The sequence below is a fragment of the Leptosomus discolor genome, chromosome 1 (genome assembly GCF_034619465.1).
Source record: "Leptosomus discolor isolate bLepDis1 chromosome 1, bLepDis1.hap2, whole genome shotgun sequence".
Lineage (NCBI taxonomy): Eukaryota > Metazoa > Chordata > Aves > Leptosomiformes > Leptosomidae > Leptosomus > Leptosomus discolor.
Genome location: NC_141391.1, coordinates 167,888,208 through 167,910,252, shown reverse-complemented (window position 1 = coordinate 167,910,252; position 22,045 = coordinate 167,888,208). Strand labels below are relative to the sequence as shown.

Here is a 22,045-nt window from a genome sequence, read left to right as displayed (position 1 = left end):
TGATATAGTCGAATGAGTTCAGTAAACTTCTCATGACAGTAAACAGCAGGTTTTTAGCTCACTTCAGTGGGTAGTTACATCAGGTCCTTCCGCGCCCCCCGCCCCCCCCCGCCCCGGCCGCATGTGTTCCTGTGAAGGGTGGTTGCATACGTTGAATTGAAGACACCAACTGGAGATGACTCTGTACCATGTGAACTATGCGGGCAATGCTTTTCTAAATACTTACTCTGTTTTATGTGTCCCTTCAGAAAACAGCAGTGGAAAAAAATACTGAAACAGGAGTGCAAGACGTGTAGGTCTTATGGATGTTTGGCTGTAAATGATATAGTAGCTTCCTTTGCTCAATTACGTAGGATGACTCCTACACAGAGCTTACTACTGAAATGAGTTTTGGGTGGAACGCCTGCTCCCAGATGTTTTTCACACTGTTGCTCTCCTTTGTCCCTTGTAGGTATGGAGAGTGCAATCACACTGTGGCAGTTCCTTTTGCAGTTGCTGCTAGACCAGAAACATGAGCACCTGATTTGCTGGACGTCTAATGATGGCGAATTCAAGCTACTCAAGGCAGAAGAAGTGGCTAAGCTGTGGGGACTCAGAAAAAACAAAACTAATATGAATTATGACAAGCTGAGCCGAGCGCTCAGATACTATTATGACAAGGTAAATTTTGTTATTCTCATGCAGACTAAGAAAATAGAAACACTACCATTTAGTATTTCACCTCTATGTGGAACCTATTCAGAAGTTCCTCTAACTAATTTTTACAACACACAAACAGTATTGAAGGAAATCACCGTGGAGGTAAGAGGGCAGCTAAAAGATGCACGGGAAAACAGTGCACATCCCATTTCTTGAGGAGGCGAGGTTTTGACCTAGGTTTACACTTACTGATGCTTTCATATGTTTATGCATGTGGCTACCCAATATTTTCTGTAGCTTTTGACAACAATAAAATAACTGTTGATAATGGAGAACTGTTTGATTATTACAGCCTGCATAGGATCTTCTGGAATGCAGGGAGGCGGTAGAAAGCAGTGATAACTGCGATGCAGCAGGCAGAGTGGCAGCTTTACCAGCAGGTATCAGCTGTGTCAAGAACAAGGAAAAGGCAAACAAACAACCCAACAGCATAGAGGGTGGGGTTGAGTTTTCACAGTTTTCATGGGACACATCTCGTGGAGCACAGATCCTGTTGGCTGGTGTTTTGGCTAGTCTTGCCTGAACTTTTCTTTCCTACAATTGTAATGGGTCCTAATTTATTAGCTGGAAATAAAACACTGAAACGCTTCTGCAGTTCTGACAGTGCAGTATTACCTCAGCAGGATCTCACTGTAACTATTCCTTTGTTAATGCTTAGTGTTTCTAAGAGTTTGGAAGTTTTTCACTATGTATTTTAGAACATCTGTGTTAGCTTCAGCAGTAGTCTAGATTATATGTTGCTATCATTTAATTAGCAGCAATATATATGAGAGAACACTAATGTGATGTCTTACTGGAGGAAAGTGCAGGGTAGGAGTAGCAAACAGGGAGAAGTCGTGGGTCAGATGACGGGTGTCAGAGCAGGGATATGTTTGGGTCGGTCTGTCTGTCAAGGGAGTAGTCTCATGCTGAGCTCATCTCAGGTGAAGGCTGTATTTGCTGTAGAATGTTAGATTTACTCCCACTTGGGAACTTAACCTTCTGGGTATCTTAAGTCAAAATAGTGGAACACGTGCTTTGGTAAGGGTTTCTTCATCCAGTTTTTCTGCCCTTGCAAGACCTACTGAGTTTTGCCCCTCCTTCATGGATACATCTGTTGAGGTTCAATAGAACTAAGAATACCCAAGGAGTCAGCTCAATTTGGGCAGCAACTTTATAACTGGCAAGCTGTGGTTATTTGTGTGCTCTCAGGAGCTAGTTACAGACAGATAGTGTAGGCATACACTTGGTGCAGAGCTGTTGGCTATTGAGAGCTCCGCTTTCAACTTCTTTATTTAAAACTGAAATCTGAAATAATAACATATTGAACATAGTAATCTGGACTTACTTAGATCATTCAATTTGCTCTTGATTTTCAGACATGCCCACAATCTAGAAGAGGTCAGTAGAGGTTACTAGTAGCTAGCACCTCTGAAAATAAAATTTCTGTGGTACGGTGATCATAAGATCTTGTGAAACCATCCTGTACATTTAGTCCTTGGTCTTATTCTTCAGCATGAAGCAAGGTGGCAACAGTACAACAGAGAACACAAAAATGAGAACAGGATATGTATTAGATTGCTGTAGCAGAAAGATATTTGAAGGGAATCTCTCAGATGTGTCAAGATACTAGAAAGAAAAAATTGTAGAACACAAATACAGAGGTGCTTTACAGTATCTTGCATATTCACCTTTCTCAATTTTAGACTCCAGCAAATTCAAGAAGTTTCCAATTTATTTCTCAAGCCTTTTTTTGGATTAACATTTTGTTGTTTTTACCAATTAATACTAAATCTATTCAGGATTAGTTCCCCTTAAATGGTGGTTTTTTTAGAATATGCCTGAATAGATTTTACTATTTCCTATATCCTTGAAGATTAAATATTAAAAAGAAGGACTGTTACTGATTTTGTATGTAAAAAAGGAAAGCTTTATAGCTTAATGGTCTATTCTCATCTTGATTTTCAGAAGAGGCAGTGAGATTAGATTGTATAGTGTTCAGCACAGTTATGGCATGTTTGCTGCCTGCACAAGGCAGAGGAAACTAGGTATCGTTTCTGAACTGAGCTCAGAGTGCTGTTGTCATATATTATTTGCAGTGCACTAATTCTTGAAGGGCACAATGGGGCTGGGTGCTATGCAGCCACTCTAACACCGCAATCAAAAAACCACATTGACTGCAAATTAAATGTGCACAATTTGGTGATCAGACTTTTCATGACTCACATTGGAATCTGGCAGGACTCCTTCTGTAAGAATTTTTTAGTTTCAGATTTAGAGCTGTATGTTCTGCAATGAAATGTTTGTAGTATTTTGTCCTCTAGAAGTCAGATGTTTCCACTTAATGTTTTTCAAAGGTGGCCTGACTGAGAAGGCACAAAAGGATTCAGAGAGGGCAGTGCAGCGGCTGTTCCGAGCAGTTGGTGTAATGAATTCCCCTTCACTAAGTGCTCGAAAGGCTTCTGCTCAGCATGGGCAAGCTCACCTCATTATATGACTCCAGCCCCTCTGATTATAAACTTGACTGGGATCAATGGAGACAGAGTGCCTACCGGTGAATGAACAGCATATCCAGGCAGAGCCCAAATACACAGTTAGGGACTGAACAGGCATTGCCCCTTAAAAACAAGAGACAAAATATTTGCAGCACTTGTCGTTTGAGATCTCCGTGATCTCTTCAAATCAGCAGAATATAATGGCTCCTTACTTGAGGGTCCCTTTCTTCTTTTGCCCCTTAACCTTTTTTTCTTTTACCCTTGTACTGTTTTCAGTTGCCCCCCCCGCACAGACACACCTTTGCCGTCTCTTCTGTCTATGCTCATGCAGCATCTGCCAGAGGAGTGGCCGTACAGTTTCTTCACCAGGGCTCTAGCTGAGGTGATTGCTGGCTGTTCTTACAGCTGCTTATTTGGACTGTGTGCTTTCTTCTGTCTGCAAATTTTATCTAGGTGTGGCACGAGGATTTCAGCTGCTTCTCCAGGAGTTCTGCAGCCCAATAGGGGTCGTAACTCCTAGATGGAAAGAAGGATAAGCTCTTTCTTCCCCGAGTATTGCGATCAGGGTTTGAAACCCCAAACCAAAACACAGCTATTGCTATTTAAACTGAAGGAGTAACTCCATTATCAGAAAACAGTGGAAGAGTCTCACTCTCTTTGTGAGTATGGTGTGTTGTGTCCTCTTGGTTCCCAGGCGAAAGGTAGATTATTAGGAGAGTGCAGAAGGACAGGGAAACTTGCTGCAGGTTTTGAAGTGTGAGAGATTCTGTAACAGATAATGAATGATAGTAGGCTGGCGGGGAGTGCTGAGCAGTGGGTTCAGTCCTAAATGCTTCCTCTGTCTTCAGTTCAGTCTATGCTGCACAGCGCAGAGAGGGAAGGAGTTGAGGAGGGAAGGAAAGGCTCCTTGGCATTCTTCTTTCCTTTCTGCAAAACAAAAGGGGAAGGGCTGGTGAGGTGAAACAGTCTCTCTGACTTTTGCACTCCTCTCCTCTGGACCGTTCAGCAGTTTGTGGGATAAACCAAGAAGAGTCTAGACCCTGAGGTGGCCTTAAGGAGCCTTCTGAGATCCTTGTGCCCTCCCTTGCTGTTGGTGGAGGTGGCTGTGTTGGCAGCTGGATGTGCTGGGTTGAATGGGATGCACACTGAGCAAATGGGATAAACACTGTGCAGCAGGAAAGGCAAGAGGCAGAACTCTGGGTAAGATTCCACTTGGATTGTGGAATTATGAACGGGGACTTCTCTACCTATAACCCAAATGATCTGGCAGCATGTGAGTTTGATGCAAAGGGCAGCGATTTTTTAGAAACAATGGTGGCACATGGGATGGACCCTTCTTTCTTGGGCTGCCCTCTGCTGCTACTGCATACAGCTGACACTAACTGAGCTGCTGCTTCATGGTTTGTCTTTGAAATTATTCACTGTGGAGAAATGAAAACTGATCACTGGATAAATGGAGGTTTATGAGCTCTGCCATTTTGCTTGGGGGAACGCTGGCTTGTTAAAATTCATCATCTGATTCATCTGAACTTAAAAGTAAATTAATTCCAGTACTGGAGAAAAATAACACAATTAGGACAAGTTCCTTAGCCTAGCTTTGAAAGCAAGCATGATGTGCTGTTGAGGCTGATGGCTAGATTTATGTTAAATTCACATATAAAGCACCACAGGAAATGTAGAGTGTGTCATGTCTTGTAATTTGCTACCATGATTCTGATTGCTAAGGGTTTGTAGGTAATCTGAAGGCTTTCCATTTCCTGTTTCGTTTGTAACGTGAATTCCCCTCCCTTCTTTTTATTTAATGCATTTCCCCTGTTACCTCAACAGAGCAGCAGGACAGATGACAGGTAGCGCTGAGGAAAGACATCCTGCACTCTACCTACAGCTTGAGCAGCATGTCCATCGTGTCACACGCTTCTGCCGGTCAGAAATCTCTTGTAATGCTTTCAGGCAAGGAAACCCTTCACATCTATTCCCACACGGAGCACTTTAGCTTGATGTGTGGAGCTCAAATACCTTTATAAGTAGGATTAGTAGGTTTCTTTTTGTTGAAGTTTCCCAGGTGCTTTGTTTTTCTGATAGCTGTAATGACAGATACCTTTTGTAAGTCTCAGAGGTTTCAGGTCTACTAAGGGTCCCCATAAATATTTCAAGATGACACCCCAAGAGGAAAGCTAGTGAGTTTTCCCCATGAGGTGGTTTGTTGGGTTTTTTTTTTGAGGGAAGGAGGATGAATTCAGGAAATTACATGCAGATACCGACATTAATAGGATGTAACACTTGTGGAAGTCAAGCCCTCAGAAGTTAGGAAATGCAAGAGTCATAGTTCCCTGGGTAACCTTAACGTTTGCTGCATCTTTAATTACACAGTCACATACTGTTGCGATGAGCAGCTATTCAATATTTTTGCATCCTTTCTGAATAGTGTGTGGCCCCAGGCTTTACTCACTGAGTGCTGTTCAATCTGTCTTCTAAAGACAGAATAAATCATTTTAGTTTCAGTTAACAGCTGCCTGCTTGTTTAGATGGGTTGGCCGTATGATGTGTAGGATATAAATAGTACAGGCTTCTTTGTGCTTGTTGCAGTGCAGGGGACAGAGCTTCTCAGGTGCTCTTAGGATTCAGAGGTGCTCACGGCATTCCCTTCCCTCCCATAACAGGTCAGACCCAGTAGCTTGGTTACTGGTTCCTATTTTTAATGCCCAAGTGTGGATGGCAGCATGGAAGAACTGTTTTGGGAAGAGGGTCCGTTGCTTAGTCTGCTTACAGAACTTCAGGATATAAGGAGATAATGGAAACTATCATTTTACTTTTGGGAATGTCTTCTCTTGAATTACCTCAGGGGAAATAGAATATTACCATGAAACAATAGCAGTATGATGGTGCTAGAGTACCAGCTATACGTTTTGTGGTGGTACAGGTAAGAGGTGTTACAAGGAAATACTTGAAGGAGCAATAGAAAATAGCTTTATAGAGAATTGGAAGGAGTTTTTTTCAAGAGTGATCTGTAAAAGTCAAGAAAGTGCTTGTCTAAAATGGCATGAAAGTGGTTATTGAGTGCTGTCCTTATGGAAAGTTGGGAGTAAAGTATTTGATACTCACTAAGAGGTGATGAGTAGAGGAGAAAACCCAAGAACCCCCCTGAAAGGAATGACAAATCGTTCATGATTGATGTGAGAGGAAAGGGACACTCAGTGAACTGCAACAGAGGGAGCAAAGAACCTAGCCGAAAGTGCCAGCCAGAGGAATGGCCTTTGCCTTCCAGATGGAGGTGGGTGAGGAAAGACTGAAATCCAGCTAAATGAGAGCCTTGCAACTTCCAGAGGTCAGTGCAGGTGCACGATTTAGAGCACTTCTGCCTCCATCAAAAATTTCACAAAATCTAGCTTCTACACACACAGTATAATAAGCATTAGTGCATAACGTATGGTATTAACAGAGTCTGCCTGCCTGCACACGCTGATGTGGACACACGCCCTGTTTTTTGGAGCAAACCGTGCAGTGACAGGTACCTCCTGCCAGCTTATGTACTTCAGACATTGGAGTGTGAGCAGCCCTCGTTCTGGGTAGAGTTCCCAATAGCTGGAGGCAGCCTGGCTCCCTCCTCATAGAGTCTTGTGAGGAATTCATAGCCTAAGTGTCCCTACACGTGTTGCATCCCTCAGTGCTCTTGGAGCCAGGGAACTTGCACCACATCCAAATGGGAGTTAAGTGCAGCAGCTACAGCTCTGGTCCTTCTTCTTTCCCAAGCAGCGATGTTTAGTACCTACAGACAAGTTCATCCTGTTCTGCCATAAATTTTGAGATCTCAGGCATCCTGATTATAGGTCACTTCCTGGGAAGAGGAAAAAACTCCCAATCTGGTCTTCCTGCCCCTGAGGCCCCTTATTAATCTGAAATTCAGCTAGAAACTGGGTCCCATTTCCCAGCTCAGTCTCCCGAGTGGCTCCTGCAGCCAGCAAACTTGCTAGCTAATAGGTTTGAGCCAAGCCACTAAAATCCTTGTGTCACACTGGTAGTATAGTTACACCTTAGCTCTAAATGGCTCAAACAGGGAGTAAGAGTCAGAGCTGATGAAAATAAAACACAAACACATGATAGAAGAAATGAAGGCTGAGTTGTACCAATGCACAGGAAACCTTCTGGGAGGAAAGAAAAAAATGGAAACAAACCCAGAGGTCATGTGCTGTTGAGACGGGCAAACACCTCCTGTGTATTTTGGGAGGGCTTCCAAAAGTAGAAGTGCATATGCATAGTTGACACAAAAGCCCAACCACATTGTAGCTTGGTTTACGCTGCAGGAGGAACTAGGCCACCGAGCCTTTGGCATCTGGCTCAGCCAGCTGGTCTGTGAAGAAGGACAGGGGGAGAGACCCATCCCTCCAGCTGGTGATTCAGAGCACTTGGCTAAGGCTGGATGTGGAGGTGCTTGTAAAGTGAGTGTCCGAAGGGATATGGTGTGAATAAGCCTGAGCTCCTTAACACGGCTGATGTGCTAGAGCAGACATCCGGCGGTGCTGTACCCAGTTCTTACCAGCAGCTGTCAAAGCACTTTGCAGTGGGGGGTGGTCATGTTTGCTGTAGTCACTGTTTTCTAGACTGGGGACAGAGGAGGGGAAGTGTAAAGTGTTCAAGTGAGGAACAGTCAAGAAGCAAACAGAAGAGGGGCATTCCCAGCTCCCTGCCCTCTTTCTAAATGTCAGAGTGCTGTCTCAGGCTAATTTTTTGTTTTGTTTTGTTTTAATCTGTTGGACTGGAGCCCCTGCTCCTGGCCTGTTTGCCCAGTTCTCCTCCCCAGCGGCTGCACTGGCCCAGCCGTCACCTTCCCTGACAGCGCAGCCCCAGAGCTCCCTGCAGCCCTGGCCAGCAGCCACTAGCACTCATTGCAAGCCTGTTCATGAGGGAATATACCTAGAAAATTCAAACAACAAGGGCTAAATGCACACACACACTTAGGGTCCTGCTACCAAGCAGGTGGTCTAGTCTCCCTGCAAATGCAGTCCTTAGTATAAGGAAGCCTTTGCTCTTTCAAACTGAGGGTGGAAACCCCCTGCTTGTCATGATGCCTGTCACTGTCTTCTGTGGTTTGAACCATCGTCCACAGCTCAGAATGATTCTGACAGATCACTGAGGTGATGGTAAAAATAAGCTGCGTTTTACCTTGGCTTCAATTATTTGTCAAAAAAATCTAGAAAAGTCAGTGGTGTTTCAGAGGCACTTAATTAACTTACATCCTTATTTTCTCTTACACGCTGATGGAGATTTCCTCAGGCTCCACATTTAAGAGAAGCCTGCAAAGTGCTTGAGGGATCTGCACTTGAATCCTTTTCATCTCCAGCCATCGTTAAGTGGGCCTTTGCTGCAGGCTTATGGAGTCAGAGAAGCCGCACTCCTAACTATAGTTAAAATAGAACTATATTTAGTAATAACAGAGGAAGTATAAACTCACCAGCCCGTTCAGTTGCTTTTTATAGCAATGTTCCCCTGTTTCAAGCCTGCACCAATGTACGAGTGCCACCCTTAAATACATTTAATCTTTTTCTACTGGGAGTCACATTTTCCAAGTAGGGTCTCAGTTGCCAGTGCTTGATGTATCAATAACTCAAAGGAGCAGAGGGGAGGTATTATTTTAAATTAAAAAATGTATTTTTAAAAAAGAAAACAAAATCCAGTTGGGGTGTTTCTTTTGAGTGGTTTGGAGATTTTGCCTTTTTCAAGAAGAATGTAATATTGAGAGTGTTGAAAAAGTGCGTCCATCCGACGTTTCATCTAATTAATGCAAAAAAAAAAAAAAATCTAGGCCAAGCCCAAAGCCGTGGAATTAAAGCTCATGCAAACTGAGATCCTGTGGGCTAACTATATGTCCTGAACTTTTGGAGGGCAAAACCAAACATTGCAGGATCTTCCAGGTGGGTAAACCTGCATACAGTTTGGCGTGGAAGAGGGCAGTTTTGTGCCTTTAGTCTGAGCTTGCTGAATTTAATTCTCCTCCTTGCTACAGATCCCTGTTACCAGCTTGGGAAACAACTTTCTCCATTTCTGCTACAGCTCCTGACCTGTGAAGCAAAGCTACATCCCAAAGCTCTTTGTAGGATTGATTTTGTATTCAAGAAGGTGCCTGAATGAAGTGCCAGGATGTTCAGATAGATGAATTGCAGAGTACAGTAACTCAGCTGAAAGACAGAAGAGGTTCTGATACCCAAGTGCAGACTCTTCTTTCCCAAAATGAGCCTTGTTTTTGTGACGAAGAACAGGTGCAGTGTGGACACTGCGAGCACCCAGCACTAGGCACAGTCCATATATAAATAGGGGTGATGTTTGTATTCCTTTTTTTTTTTTTTTTTTTTGTTTGCAGTCAACTTAACGAATGTTTCCTCTACTGGTCTCAGACTCTGTGGAGAACAAAAAACAAATTAGATTTTTAGGAATATTGTAAATACTTACATTCCCATATGTACAGCAAAGCAAATGTCTCTGTTTGCAGAGTATCAGCTGGAGGTGTGGCAGACATGTGCTGCACTAAAGGGAAGCTGCTTTTTCAGAGGTGACTTAAAGACAAAGTCTCTGCCAGGGGCTTCTAGAAGAGAGAAATCACTATAGAAATCTCAGGAAATATTGCTTCTTGTCTTCCACAGCACTTGGCTTAGAGTGGTAAATGTTCCAGGTTTTCCTAGGCCAGGCCAACACCTGGTGCCATAAAGTGCCTCTGCAGAGGAGCTCACATCGTGTCCTTGGGGCACATGATGTTAGAGCAGGCAGCATACCAGTGTTTGCAGGAAGAGAGCTAGGACTGGAAATGGGACCCTCATGGAATATTTCAATTTCGAAGGGAATCAGTTCTTTCCATAAAGGGAACGCTTCTATTATGGCAAATGTGAAGAAAGAAATAAATAGTTCTACAAACCTTTGAGAGGTCTGGGACTTTTTTCAATAATTAATTTCAATAGCCAGTTTAGACTCATGAAAACCTTCTGCCTGCACCAGTGAGCATCCTGAGCCTAATGCGCACCTGGAGATAGCAGCAGGGAATACAGCAGGACACAAGTACTTTTCCAGCCCGTGCAGGTGATTGTATTTGTCACAGACATAGTTCATGACTGTTGAAAGAAGGACAGTCACCGTCAGCCTAGGTCAGTCCTTCTGTGGTGGTTTTGTCCCTTGCAGACATTCTGAGAGTATTTCATACTCAGGGTAGTCGGTGTCAGTTTTGGGAGGCATGAAGGAAGGAGTTTGCCTTCGTTGTGAAACACAAATGGTGGTATGGCTTGAGTCTTCAAGGCAGCAGAACTGTTTTTACTGGAAAGCAAATATTCCTGAGCTACCTCAGAGGAAGCAGGAGGACATCAGCCACTGGTAGGTCTTTATCACCTAGTAATGGTGATTTTGGTAGGCACCATGAGGAGCAGGGGGTGGTCTCCCTGGCTGAGCAGAGGTGTGGGAACGAGCCGAGGATGAGCAGCATTAGGAGCCCCACTGAAATGACCTGCCCCCCCTACCCTTCTGACCCCCCTTATGTTTGCTGTACTCAGTGCCTCTAAAATGCTGATCTTTCTAGCATTTCCTTTTGTATTTGCAGAACATCATCAAGAAAGTGATTGGGCAAAAATTTGTGTACAAGTTTGTCTCCTTTCCTGAGATTTTAAAAATGGATCCACATGCCGTGGAAATCAGCAGAGAGAGCCTTTTGCTGCAGGACAGCGACTGTAAGATGCCTTCTGAGAGCAGGGATCAGCACAAGCACAGCTTGTCAGCACTGAAAAGCACAAGCCGAAATGAATATATCCACTCTGGCCTGTACTCCTCTTTCACTATCAACTCTCTGCAGAACCAGCCAGACCCTTACAAGCCAATCAAAACAGAAAAACTGGAGGAGAAGTCAGAAGGAAACACACCGGTTGAAGAAGTTCGGACTGTCATAAGATTTGTGACAAACAAAACAGACAAACAAGTTATGAGGCCCATGGTGTCGTTGCCTTCCACTTCCGAAACAGCAGCTGCCTCTGCTTTTCTCAGCTCGTCAGTATCAGCTAAAATATCTTCCTTGATGCTACCCAACAGTGCCAGCATTTCATCTCCATCATCGTCTTCCTCCAGGTCGCCGTCTCTGTCTCCCACCTCACCCCTCCCTGCAGAACACAGGAGCTTCTTCCTTGAGTCCAGTTGCCACGACTCAGATTCCCTTGAGCCTCTGAACCTCTCCTCAGGCTCCAAGGCAAAATCTCCATCTCTTCCCCCAAAGGCTAAAAAACCCAAAGGCTTGGAAATCTCCGCCCCACCTATGGTTCTCTCCAGCACTGACATCGGTTCCATCGCCCTCAACAGCCCCGCGCTTCCCTCGGGATCCCTGACGCCAGCTTTCTTCACTGCACAGGTGAGACCTGCCTGTCTCTTGCTTTAGCCAGGTGTTCCCTCCGTGTGGCCAAGAGTGTTAGCTCTATGGGTCTGTCGTCATCCGATGGGGAAAAAAAAATACGGGGAAGAGGGAAACATAGCAGAGGTCTGAACAAAGGGTGGAAAGCTCGTTCCTCTTGGGGTTCCTGCGTGAGTGTGGGAAGAGCCATCACAGTTCACAGACTGCCTGGAAGGACAGCGAGATGGGCAGCCATTAGTTAACATGAGTGAATCGCTTGTCAGTTCAAACCAGCCTCCAGGTCTACAAACCAAGCAGGAAAAAGCCAACAAGAAAAACGCAGAAGTTTTTTTAGGTCACGACTTGAGCATGTGCATTGTGGGATGTGTGACCAAACAGTGTGACCTTTTCAGTAGTTTTTGACTATGGAGCAAATTAAGTGGTTTCTAAGACAAGGCTTAAGCTAGTTTTGACTTCCAAAGTTTTACAGATCCATAGAGTACTTGCCAGAGCTTCCTTTCAACGCAGATCTACTGAATACCCAGTAGGTTATTTTGTTCTTTTTAATCACATACTCATGGTAATGTCAATGACGAGTTCTCATTTTCAAGCAAGTCTATGAAAAAAATCTGTCAGTTCAGAGGAGGAGAGGAAAATCATATAGATAATGACCTGGTGTGTTCTTTGGTGAGTTTTGTCTTACGCTACCGCTGCAAAATTTGACAAAAAAGTCCAAGAGTAAAATTATCCCAGTGGGGAACAGACCCTAACATCCGCCCTCTGAACTGTAAATAAATAAATACCACGGTGTATGTTACACACTCTCATTTACTGCGGGCTGTCTAGGGGTCACATCGTATCCCGAGTCCCCTTACCTCTTCCCTCTTGAAGTGGTTTCGCACGGATGCTGCCTGCAGTGCAGCCAGGTGTTAGAGGTCTTTGAGCTGACCGTGGGCAGCATCGTGTGCCTGCACAGCACGAAGGTGCCTGGCAGAGGTGAGGGTGTCGGCAAGTGCTCTTGGCCAGCATAGCACTTGCTCTTACTGAGCTTTTCAGCTGGCTGCCCAGCAAGTCTGTGCAAAGCTGTTGCAGTTCGGACACACCTGTAAGCCACCAAGATGCGAAGTTGTGTTGCAAAGAAAGAGAGTTTTGTGGGCCGTTATCTGTCATTTTTGACATTGTAAAGCCTTTAAGTGAAGTTGTGTTTGGCAGGAACAACAGAAGTGTGGCAAACCAAAATTGAGGTGCACTGACAGACTCTTACAACCTCTAACTGTGGTGTAACCACAGTAAGTATTTTGCTGGTAGGGAGCAAATCTGACAAATAAATCATATCAGATGCCAGCCAGACAGCATGAGTTATTACAAACTCGCTTTAATCTACTGCTGCCCCCGAACTCGGTATGAAAAGAGATTTCTTTCCTCATTTTGTAATTATTTGTTTGAACATTGAATTTTCTCATTCATCTGTAAACTGGTGTACTTACTGCCCTGAAAGACATAGAAGGGAATTAGGTAGGTGATTGTGGCCCTGCTTTAGCAGGATGGCGAGCTAGGGACGTGATGACTCTTATTATCCAACTTAATGCCATTACAAATCTATTTTTACAGGTTATCCTATCACAGAAGAGGCAGATGGCACCCATGTAGGGTAGTTCCTGGTCCTTTTATTTAAACTTTTGGCTACACAGCAACATAGCTTTTTTTCCTCTCTTTTAGCCTTCTGTTTCTAGTGTGGATAAAAGCACCCTGCATCCTAAATACTTGACCTAGTGAATGTAAAATAAAAACTATATAACAACTGTGTTCAGATAACTGTAATACCACAATGCAAGATAATTAAAGCCGTAATTTAGGCTGGAAATTTGGAGTTCATCAGATTATCCTAGGAAGAGCATGCATCATATCTCAAATGATTTCTGATTTATCAGATCCCTGTGGTAGACACCTCCTGCCATGGGGCAGGTGCAGAACAAGATGTCAGACACCAGCTCCTGCTCCAGGAGTGATGTAGGTTCGGAGAAGGTCCTGCTGCCTCAGAGAGGGTATTTTGGATGGCTTCCCATTGTACCTGCCTGTCATGAGGAATACTCTCGGGTGGAGCATGTGTGAAAGGGCACATGATAGGCACAACCAAGTTCAGAACAGAAAAATGGATTTGAAGATGTCGGTGCGTACAGTACCATACTTTGGTAGAGAAATGTCAGCTTTCCCTTTGGTTAGCTTCAAAGGGAGGTATTTTGATTTTGTTCGGTACTTGCTTCTTTTACGTATTACTTATGCTTGTTATTTTTGTAGGCTCTCCCTTGGCCAACGTGGATATATAATTTTGACCTGCTCTTTTTCTTCAGGCCTCTACTTCAGCATTTGTAACATGTAAAACATGCTGTTTCCTTATGGACAAAGTAGTGTGCCTGCAGCCAGCACGTGTGTGGTCTGTATTGTATCCACATACACCATCCAGGCTCCAGCACGTGCCTAATGACCTGGGAAGTAATGTATGTGTGACAGCACTTGTCTGTTATCTGACAGCTAGAAGTGACAAGAAAGATTGTACTTACAGGCATCATTTGTCAGAGAAGTCAGACGCCACGAGCATCGTTGCTTAACCTAATCCTCTCTGTGCAATGAATTATTTCTATTTAAACTGTTCCTATGCTTAGATTATAATGCCTTTTTTAAAGTAGGAACTTCCCACTGGGTTCCACATCTAATACCAGATGTACAGCTGCATGAGGGCAGAAAATGAAGTGATACATCAATTTCCACGTGTAGTTTAAGGATAGCCTGTGCTGTGGTGTTGTTTACACTTATGTTTCCTCTGGTGGTTTCGATGCTTGGCTGATGGCGATACTGAGAACAAGCCTGGGAGGCCCTGTGCTCTTTTTGCATTAAATATTAACAGATTTGGAGGCTTGCTTTGGCTGGCTTTCGGCCCTGGCAGAACTTGCAGACGTTAGTGTTCTGATCATCAGAGGACGTGAGCTTTTGCTTAGCACTGTTGTTGGGCACGTTAACATGCTTCCAGAGATGAATGGAGGACAGCTCAGTTTCAAATCTCCTCTCTCTGAAGGCTTGCTGTGGCTTTATCTAGGTAGGAATAAACACCTCCAAGTTTTTTTCATTATTTTCAAAAGACCCTCTCAAGAGGGGTGTCTGGGTAGCTGCAGCTTCTTGGAGGAGAATTAAAGAACTGAGGCATAGCTCATTGGAGCTCTTAGTACGGTTGGCACAATACAGTGTCCTTAGTCGAATGTTGTTGGGTCTTTCTGCTTACACCTTGGTTTAAGGTTAGTAGGCTCTTCTGTAAGTAGATCCCTGAGTATTTATCCTGACCTAATTCGGTGTGTTCTTTGTGAGTCCCGTAAATCCCCAACAATAGCTGCCTGCCCGTGGAGCATCAGCTTGTAATGCAGCACAGGAAAGATGCTGTCACTGGTACTGCAGTTTTCCTGCCCCGTGAAAGCACCGTGGTCCTGGGAGGAGGGTGTCTGTGAAGGAGCCGTTCACAAATGCCTGCTTGTCAAGTATTTTTTCTCAGATATCTTAACAAGAGCTCTCACTTGATGAGTTTTCTTCTTGCCAGGCATCCACTTGCTCTTTGCCCCTTTTATTGTCATCCAAACCCTGAGCTCATTGGTACTCTTGCGACCACCGTACCTGCTGCTTTAACTGCATGAACACCTTTTGCTTTCCCAGCAGTACCACATGTTTATTACTCCTTGAAGTACATAACTGTGGTTTCTTCCATGGGGTTTGGTGTTTCTGATCCGCCTTCTTCAGCACGAGGGAGGTGGCAGCGTCCTTTCCCTTTGCGTTTCTCCGTGAACCCTGCTTCTTTCAAGATACCTTAGCAAAATCGTCCCCTTCAAGAGCAGCCGAGCTCTTTGTATTAAACAGCCTTTCAGACACCTTGGGACAGAATCGCTGCAAGGACCTTAATGTTTGCTGCGCTTTGTCTTTCCCATCTCTTCTGCTGGTCCTAAACTAATTGTTTGACCCTGTTGTGAACTCCAGTGCGAGCATGTCAGAGCAGGTCTGTATTCCTGTGCGCTTGCACAGAGCCTCAAACACCACAGCCGATCCCTCAGGCACCGCTTTGCAAATAATGCGTCCGTCATATTCGAAAATCCAGATGACCGGTGGCACCTGCCTTTCCGAGCCTGCTCACCGCGGAGTCCTGGCAACGGGATGTGACAGCCCGTGGTGTAAGCCGTTGTTAAGTGACATCCTTGGTTGCAGTTGCCATATGTGGGAGTATATATTTCTGGCCTGGTGGGAAGCTAGCAGGTACCAGAATGCGTGGCGTGCTGGTTACTAAGGGGAGATACTCCTTATCTTCTGTCTTCTTTTTGTGTATTTTAAAGTCTGGACAAACCGATGCCCTACTGAGGCGCTTGTCCTATACAGTGAAACATGTACTTACTTGCTAAGCGTGGATTCAAATTCCATTAAGTGCTTTGCTAAACAGGACTGATTTTGATAATTGGCATCAAGATCACTGGTGAGATTAACTCATGATGCCAAATACTTTGTTCAAAACTGTCACATCACTTTCATGTTCTTTTTTGGAAAGAAAGAAGTTATTCTGGATACAGAATAATTCATGTGATTCTTACTTCAAATGGACATTTGCATGTGTTTTCACTCTACCTCCTCTCCAATTGTGCTTTAGAAGTGCTGAGAGCATTCCCAGCAAGCCTTGTGCGCCGTGGCACTGGAAGGAGCCACCTCTGAGTTGGGAAAAGCCTTGGATTCTTAGTTCTTGCTATTTTAGTTCTTTTCAATTAGCTGTGCTCTCCGCCATCCCTCTGGGCACCCAGCCCGTACCCCTGCCTCTCGCTGCGTCAGCCTGGGCACTGCCAGTTTCTTGAAACTTCTTCCATTTTGAACAGGCGCCATCAGAGGAATAACCGTCAAAGGCCAGCAGTGGCTCTTTTGGCTCCACACGCAATTGCCTTAATGCTTCAAAAGCTGCAGTCGGTTCAAGCAATTGCTGCCCTTCACAAGGTAAAAAAAAATTATTCTGAAGGAGACCAGGCTGTGCTGACAGACATTGGGGCACGCGTGGTATTTTATACAGTGGCACGAGTGGGGTTCAAATAAACAACTGTACTTCTCCTTCAGCAAATTGCAATGGAAATGAAATCAATTTACATATGAAGAAATATTAAACGTGCAGGTATCCAGTATTGACCCCTGCGGAGACGGGATGCAGGGCTGGATGGGCAGTTGCTGCCAACCAGCGTACTCAGCGTGCTGTATGACCGAGTTCACTGGGAGAAAGAGCCAGCAGGTGAAGTGTAAGGCTTTAGGAGCTGTAACTCCTGAGGCATGCATCATAGGGTGGTTTGTTTTTTTTTGTCTTGCAGACCCCAAATGGATTATTGCTGACCCCAAGCCCGCTGCTGTCTAGCATTCATTTCTGGAGCAGCCTCAGTCCTGTTGCTCCTCTGAGTCCTGCCAGGCTGCAGGGACCAAACACTCTGTTCCAGGTAGGTCTTTCCAATGCACAGGTTTCACTTCTGAAAGCGCACGCGTGGAAGAGACATGAGGGGCAGCATCTCCTCACATCGGTCTGCAGCTTTTCAAATAGTTTAAGAAAATACAGGAGTTAACAGGCACTTTCAGAGAGAGGCCTGCCTACTTACTTGTACCCTCTTTAAACCCTTGGCAGCACAGTCAGAACCTACAGGGCAGTCTACTGCAGCACACACACACATGCATTGTATGAAGGAAAAAGAAATAAGTGCTGGACCCCAGTAAGAGTGGGTACCTGAGCTCTCAGAGCTTCAGGAGAGTGCAGACTAGTCAGGGACCAGCCGGGAGACTGGTGGAACGTGGACGCTGGGAATACCAAGACCAGTTTGGGTCTCACACAATAAGGAGTGTCTAGGTTTATCCTTCTGTCTTAATGAGCTACTTCTCACTCAGAAAGACAGAGCATAGTTGCATTTACAGTAAAGGTGCTCTGAACCTGAAGGCTCCGTTGCTAGTTCTCCTGCATATTATCTGTGACCTGAGATATATTACCTGTGACCTGAGAGACCCAAAGGCCTTAGAAATGATGTTTGATTCAGGCAAAGGCCACAATGACAAGTCTGTACAGCACCAAGCTTTATTTTAACAGCAAATAGGAAGTGACCACCACAGCTGAAGCCTAGCCAACCCCACCAAGAACTACTGGTCCCCCTGCGTGGGTGTCGGGGCAGCGCTCTCCCCGGGCTGCCTGCAGAAGCCAGCCTGCGCTCCACGCAGCCAGTCAGGGAATGGAGGGAAGAGCTGGAGCTGCTCCACGAGTTGCTTTTGCTTTCACCTGGTCATTCGCACTGGGAGCTGCAAGAACATTTGGTCATTGTTGAAGGAGTCAGAATTCTGCCAGCAGCTAGAGGCCAGGGCAGCTCTGCAGCTGCCTGCCTGCCTCTGCGCCCCTGCCTGCTGGTGTGCATGGAGGAGAGAGGGGGTTCCCGTATTTCTTTTTCTTTCGGGGGTGTGCTGCTTTTCACAATAGCGCTGTGCCTGGCACTGCCTACAGTTCTTTAGTACTACTCTTTGTTAGTACAAGGACCAGGATGGGAGCCATCCACATCCATCGTCCCACTAAGCCCAGAACAAGCCTATGGGAAAGTACAGTCCCTCCTTAAACGAGCCAGGAGGAGCCTGTTCTGGCAGCGCTGGACACAACTACGTGCATGCTCCCTCACAGAGCACGTAGGCACTTACTAACCAGTAAAAGCTCTCCTTCAGTGTTTATAAGGTGAAAATAATGCCCGTACACCTACGCCTGTACACCCTTACAGCCTATGTAGAGCATCACTGAAATCTGCAGTCTCCTTTCACACAATTTACCTTGATATAGTGACCTACCTGGAAAGTCTTCCCTTTGAAGCCCCACTGCTGTGTAATTAAACTTATTTTGACGTTTCGCCATTAGTTTGAAATTGCTACATAACTGGAACAGCAAGAGACTTGCACAGAATTGGTTAGGTCAAGAAAATTCAGCCAAACTTAAGGACTACCAAGTTAGTTTGAATTAAGTGTTAACTGAATTAAGTGCTAACTAAATTAAGAGTATTTTCTTTGTTACTGCTGCATAGATGGTAGGACTGAAAGAGCACGGTCAAGTCCCAGATTCCCACCATACGGAGGCGTACAAATAAAGAGCATCGTCCTGGCCCCAGGGGCTACAGAAACATCAGGAAGAAGAACAAGAGAGCTGGGCTGGGTGGAGATCAGGGGAAGGATGAAATTGCAACACTGGCATCGCGTGCCTCTGTGCCACCATGCCACCCGCCTCGACAGACACCAAAGATCATACAACCTTCTTTTTGTTAGCTTTAGAAATCACGTGAAACACTTGGTAATCTACGTGTCTCAGTTTACAAACCTAGACTAGAAAAGCAAAAGCTTGTAATCAAGTTCTGTGTTTTAATGAATCTTGGCAGAAACGATGGAAACATTTCCTGAGGTTTGGTTTGGTTAAAACAGAGGTACTAGCCAGTCCTGGCCACACCAGGAGTGTGGTGCCAGCCCCCCCCAGCACACTGCTGAGCCTGGGCTGCTCGGCGTGGTTTTCAGCTGAACGTTGGAAGACAGATATCATTAACTAACATCTTAGTGGAAGAGTAATCCTGTTACAAGCAGATTACACGCACGTGTAGAGGTTGATTACACCACAGTTGGCTGTCGAAGGACTGATCTGATAAGGGGTAAAAATACGTGAGGCACTTGAAGTCAGGAGCTCTGTTATTCAGCTCTGTTTCTTTCAAGCCAACAGAAACCCAGCGGCTTGTGGAACCGGGCCTTGAGGCCAGATCGGTATCTGCCACTGGGATCATTCCCGCCTCATGCTGTAGCACGTTTATTCCACCTACTTGCTTTGCTTTTTCTCAGGTCAGATGTTAAGAACTAGTCCATACACATCACTGCGGGCAAGTTACAGTCAGGATGCCGTCATGAACTAGGAATATGTGGCTTATGTTTAGAATTGGTATTTTTTGCACAGTATTTCAGAAGCAGAAGGTTAATACTAAATTACAAGGTATTCTGGTTCACATATGGAATGATCCGGCGTACCTAGTTCATGGCTTCTTAGTGAATACAGAGAGAGACTGCAATTACTTGAGAGTAATTTCCCCCAGTTTCGTATTCACAATTGTGCATTTTCTGCCCTAAAACCACATCTCAACTTCTGCTTTCGCAAAGCTCTTTCCTGCTTAGCTTTTATGAAGGGCAGATGAAAAGCACGGATTTTAACTAATGTTTTGAAGATTGAAAAACATTTTTGGAAGCAGAATGGCTGGCAAATGTTGCTCGACAGTATTCGCTTTCCCAGGGTGATGATCAATGTACTTATGTGAACTTTTATATAAAATGTAGCCATTAACAGATTTACACATCCCTGTGCATTTACAGATTACTCAGGTTTCATCCTCTATTTGACATTCCTAATGGCTGATGCAGGCAGTTGGTGTATCTCTTACGGTATAGAAATGACAAGTCTTGAAAACATCTGGAGTCGGTTGCTAATGCTAAATGCATGTGCTCCTGGCTGCACGCTTTGAGATAGTCATTTTTTACCTTTTGGCCTCTTACAGTTTCCAACTCTGCTAAATGGTCACATACCAGTGCCACTCCCCAGTCTGGACGGAGCCTCTTCTCCAGCACTGCTTTCTCCAAACGCTCAGAAATCCTGATGATGCCTCATCACACCAAGGACTTACTGGTGGATTTAACACTTCATTCCTATGGCCTCATTTTTCCTGTGTCATGAGAAGGACATTATGAAACCCTGTCTTACTTTGGTTTGCACTTTTCATTACATGGATAATCTACTTTTATTATGTTAGCATTTTTAAACAGTGTTTATATATAAAAGTATATATAAATCTGTTTTGCATTAAATGAATTATAATTTTTTTTATATCATAGCTCTCAAGTGTTGAACACTTCTGTTGTTGATGAAGTACTTTTCTTAATGGATTGCAACAAGTATCTAATAAGGATGTGAAGCTTCTTTTTAATCCCTTTTTCTGCATATTATGCATTGTGCTTGTGTAAACTATAACCGGCTGTGCCTTCTTTTGCATAATGTCATGTAAATGATTTATATATTTTCTAGTATTAAGATAAAAAGTTGAAAGAAAAAGCTAGTATTGAACAGCCCTATGGTAGTAGTTCAGTATTTTCTCCACAGATAGGCCATATGACGCAGTGTATTCATGTAACTTTGTATTAAGTGCTTTCAAATTGTATAAAAATAGCCTTATAATTTTTCTTTGCTGAAGTGAAAAACGTGACCAACGTTACAGTCAGGAGATGATGCATTTAGGAGTTACAAAGCCACATGTACACATTTATGCCCAGGTTCTGCTGTAGAGTTGCAACAGGGAGGAACTGGGCTGTGTGTATTTATGAGACATTTCCAGCAGTTGAGAATACTTCTGGAGGAAAGGAGATATTGCTCAGAATTTATTTGGCTTCTATTTCTTACGAACTGTCAACATTACAGCTGGAAAGACTGCAGGTAATCTCTGTCCTCCCAGGGAATGAGGATCATTCCCGACAGAGAATTTCCAGGTGCTTTGTTCAGTCGTGCCAAGTGCCTTCTACTATTTCCCTGGAAAGATTATTCTAGCTACTAAAGCTCAGAAGGTCGCCTTTCCCCTTCCCCCAAAGCTGGAAAAGTTACAGGACTGTAAATTAATGCCTGGTGCTTGTGAAGAGGCATACTGTACGTGTGGGATGTTTATGTATAAACATCTGAATTCTGGATTAAAAAACAGCACTGTGTTACTATATACTTGCAACTTGAACTTACTGGGTATGTCCTCTTACCTTGAGGTGATGGCTTAGTCATCTAAATGTCAGGTTAGGATTAGGCTAGACTCCCTGGCACCACAGATTCTAATCTTGGCAGGGCTGATGCAAATCTTCAGTTTTCTGAGGTGGCTGAATGGGGTTGAATTCAGCTTTACCACGTAGGTTTTTCAGATGGGACCTTCAAAAACCAAACCAAAAATCAGAATCCTGTTTGCTACAGGTCATTAGAGCTTCTACTTTGCTTTCTGGCCAAGCAGCTGGCCAAAAGTCCATTCTTTTTGAAATTTATGCAGTGAGTTGTCTGCTGATTTTCTGCTTGGATGCATTTCAGTGATGATGTGTGTAGTTAATTGTAAAGTGCTTTTGGAGCCTTCAACCTGAAAGGTGCTAAATAAACATTTTATTAATGCAGTTCTGATGTTGAAAAGCCATTTTTGGGGCAGAGGTAGTATGACAAAAGACAGCAGGAATTTTCCTCAGGCTCCTGGGTTGCACAACCAAAAATGACTCCTCAGTTTCACTCGCAGTAATTAATGGGATAAAACCCTGCCATATCTGTATGAAGTACCAGCGCTGATAAACAGAGCAATTAGATGCAAGACATCAGGAAAAAGAATGAAACGCAGGGGATGGCATTCGCTCGATTCAGTGTTTTAAGAGCTCCGAGAGGTACCAGCCCACGGATTCAAAACCAGATGAA

At 44.4% G+C, this 22,045-nt stretch overlaps 1 protein-coding gene across 4 annotated transcripts; it reads left to right on the top strand.

Annotated features, from left to right (window-relative positions):
* The first annotated feature begins 453 nt into the window (after window positions 1-453).
* Window positions 454-20,219, top strand: ELK3 (ETS transcription factor ELK3). Of its 4 annotated transcripts, XM_086470844.1 has the most exons (5): window positions 454-660; window positions 10,750-11,090; window positions 11,310-11,544; window positions 16,896-17,018; window positions 20,121-20,219. In XM_086470844.1, exons 1-5 carry the CDS (start codon window positions 454-456, stop codon window positions 20,217-20,219), a joined length of 1,005 nt encoding a protein of 334 aa, XP_086326970.1. The 4 variants fall into 4 exon arrangements, with proteins under 4 accessions (XP_086326970.1, XP_086326975.1, XP_009946760.1 ...); XM_086470849.1 differs by lacking the exon at window positions 10,750-11,090 and having other exon boundaries at window positions 454-656; window positions 11,202-11,544; XM_009948458.2 differs by having other exon boundaries at window positions 10,750-11,544.
* Window positions 20,220-22,045: the final 1,826 nt, after the last annotated feature.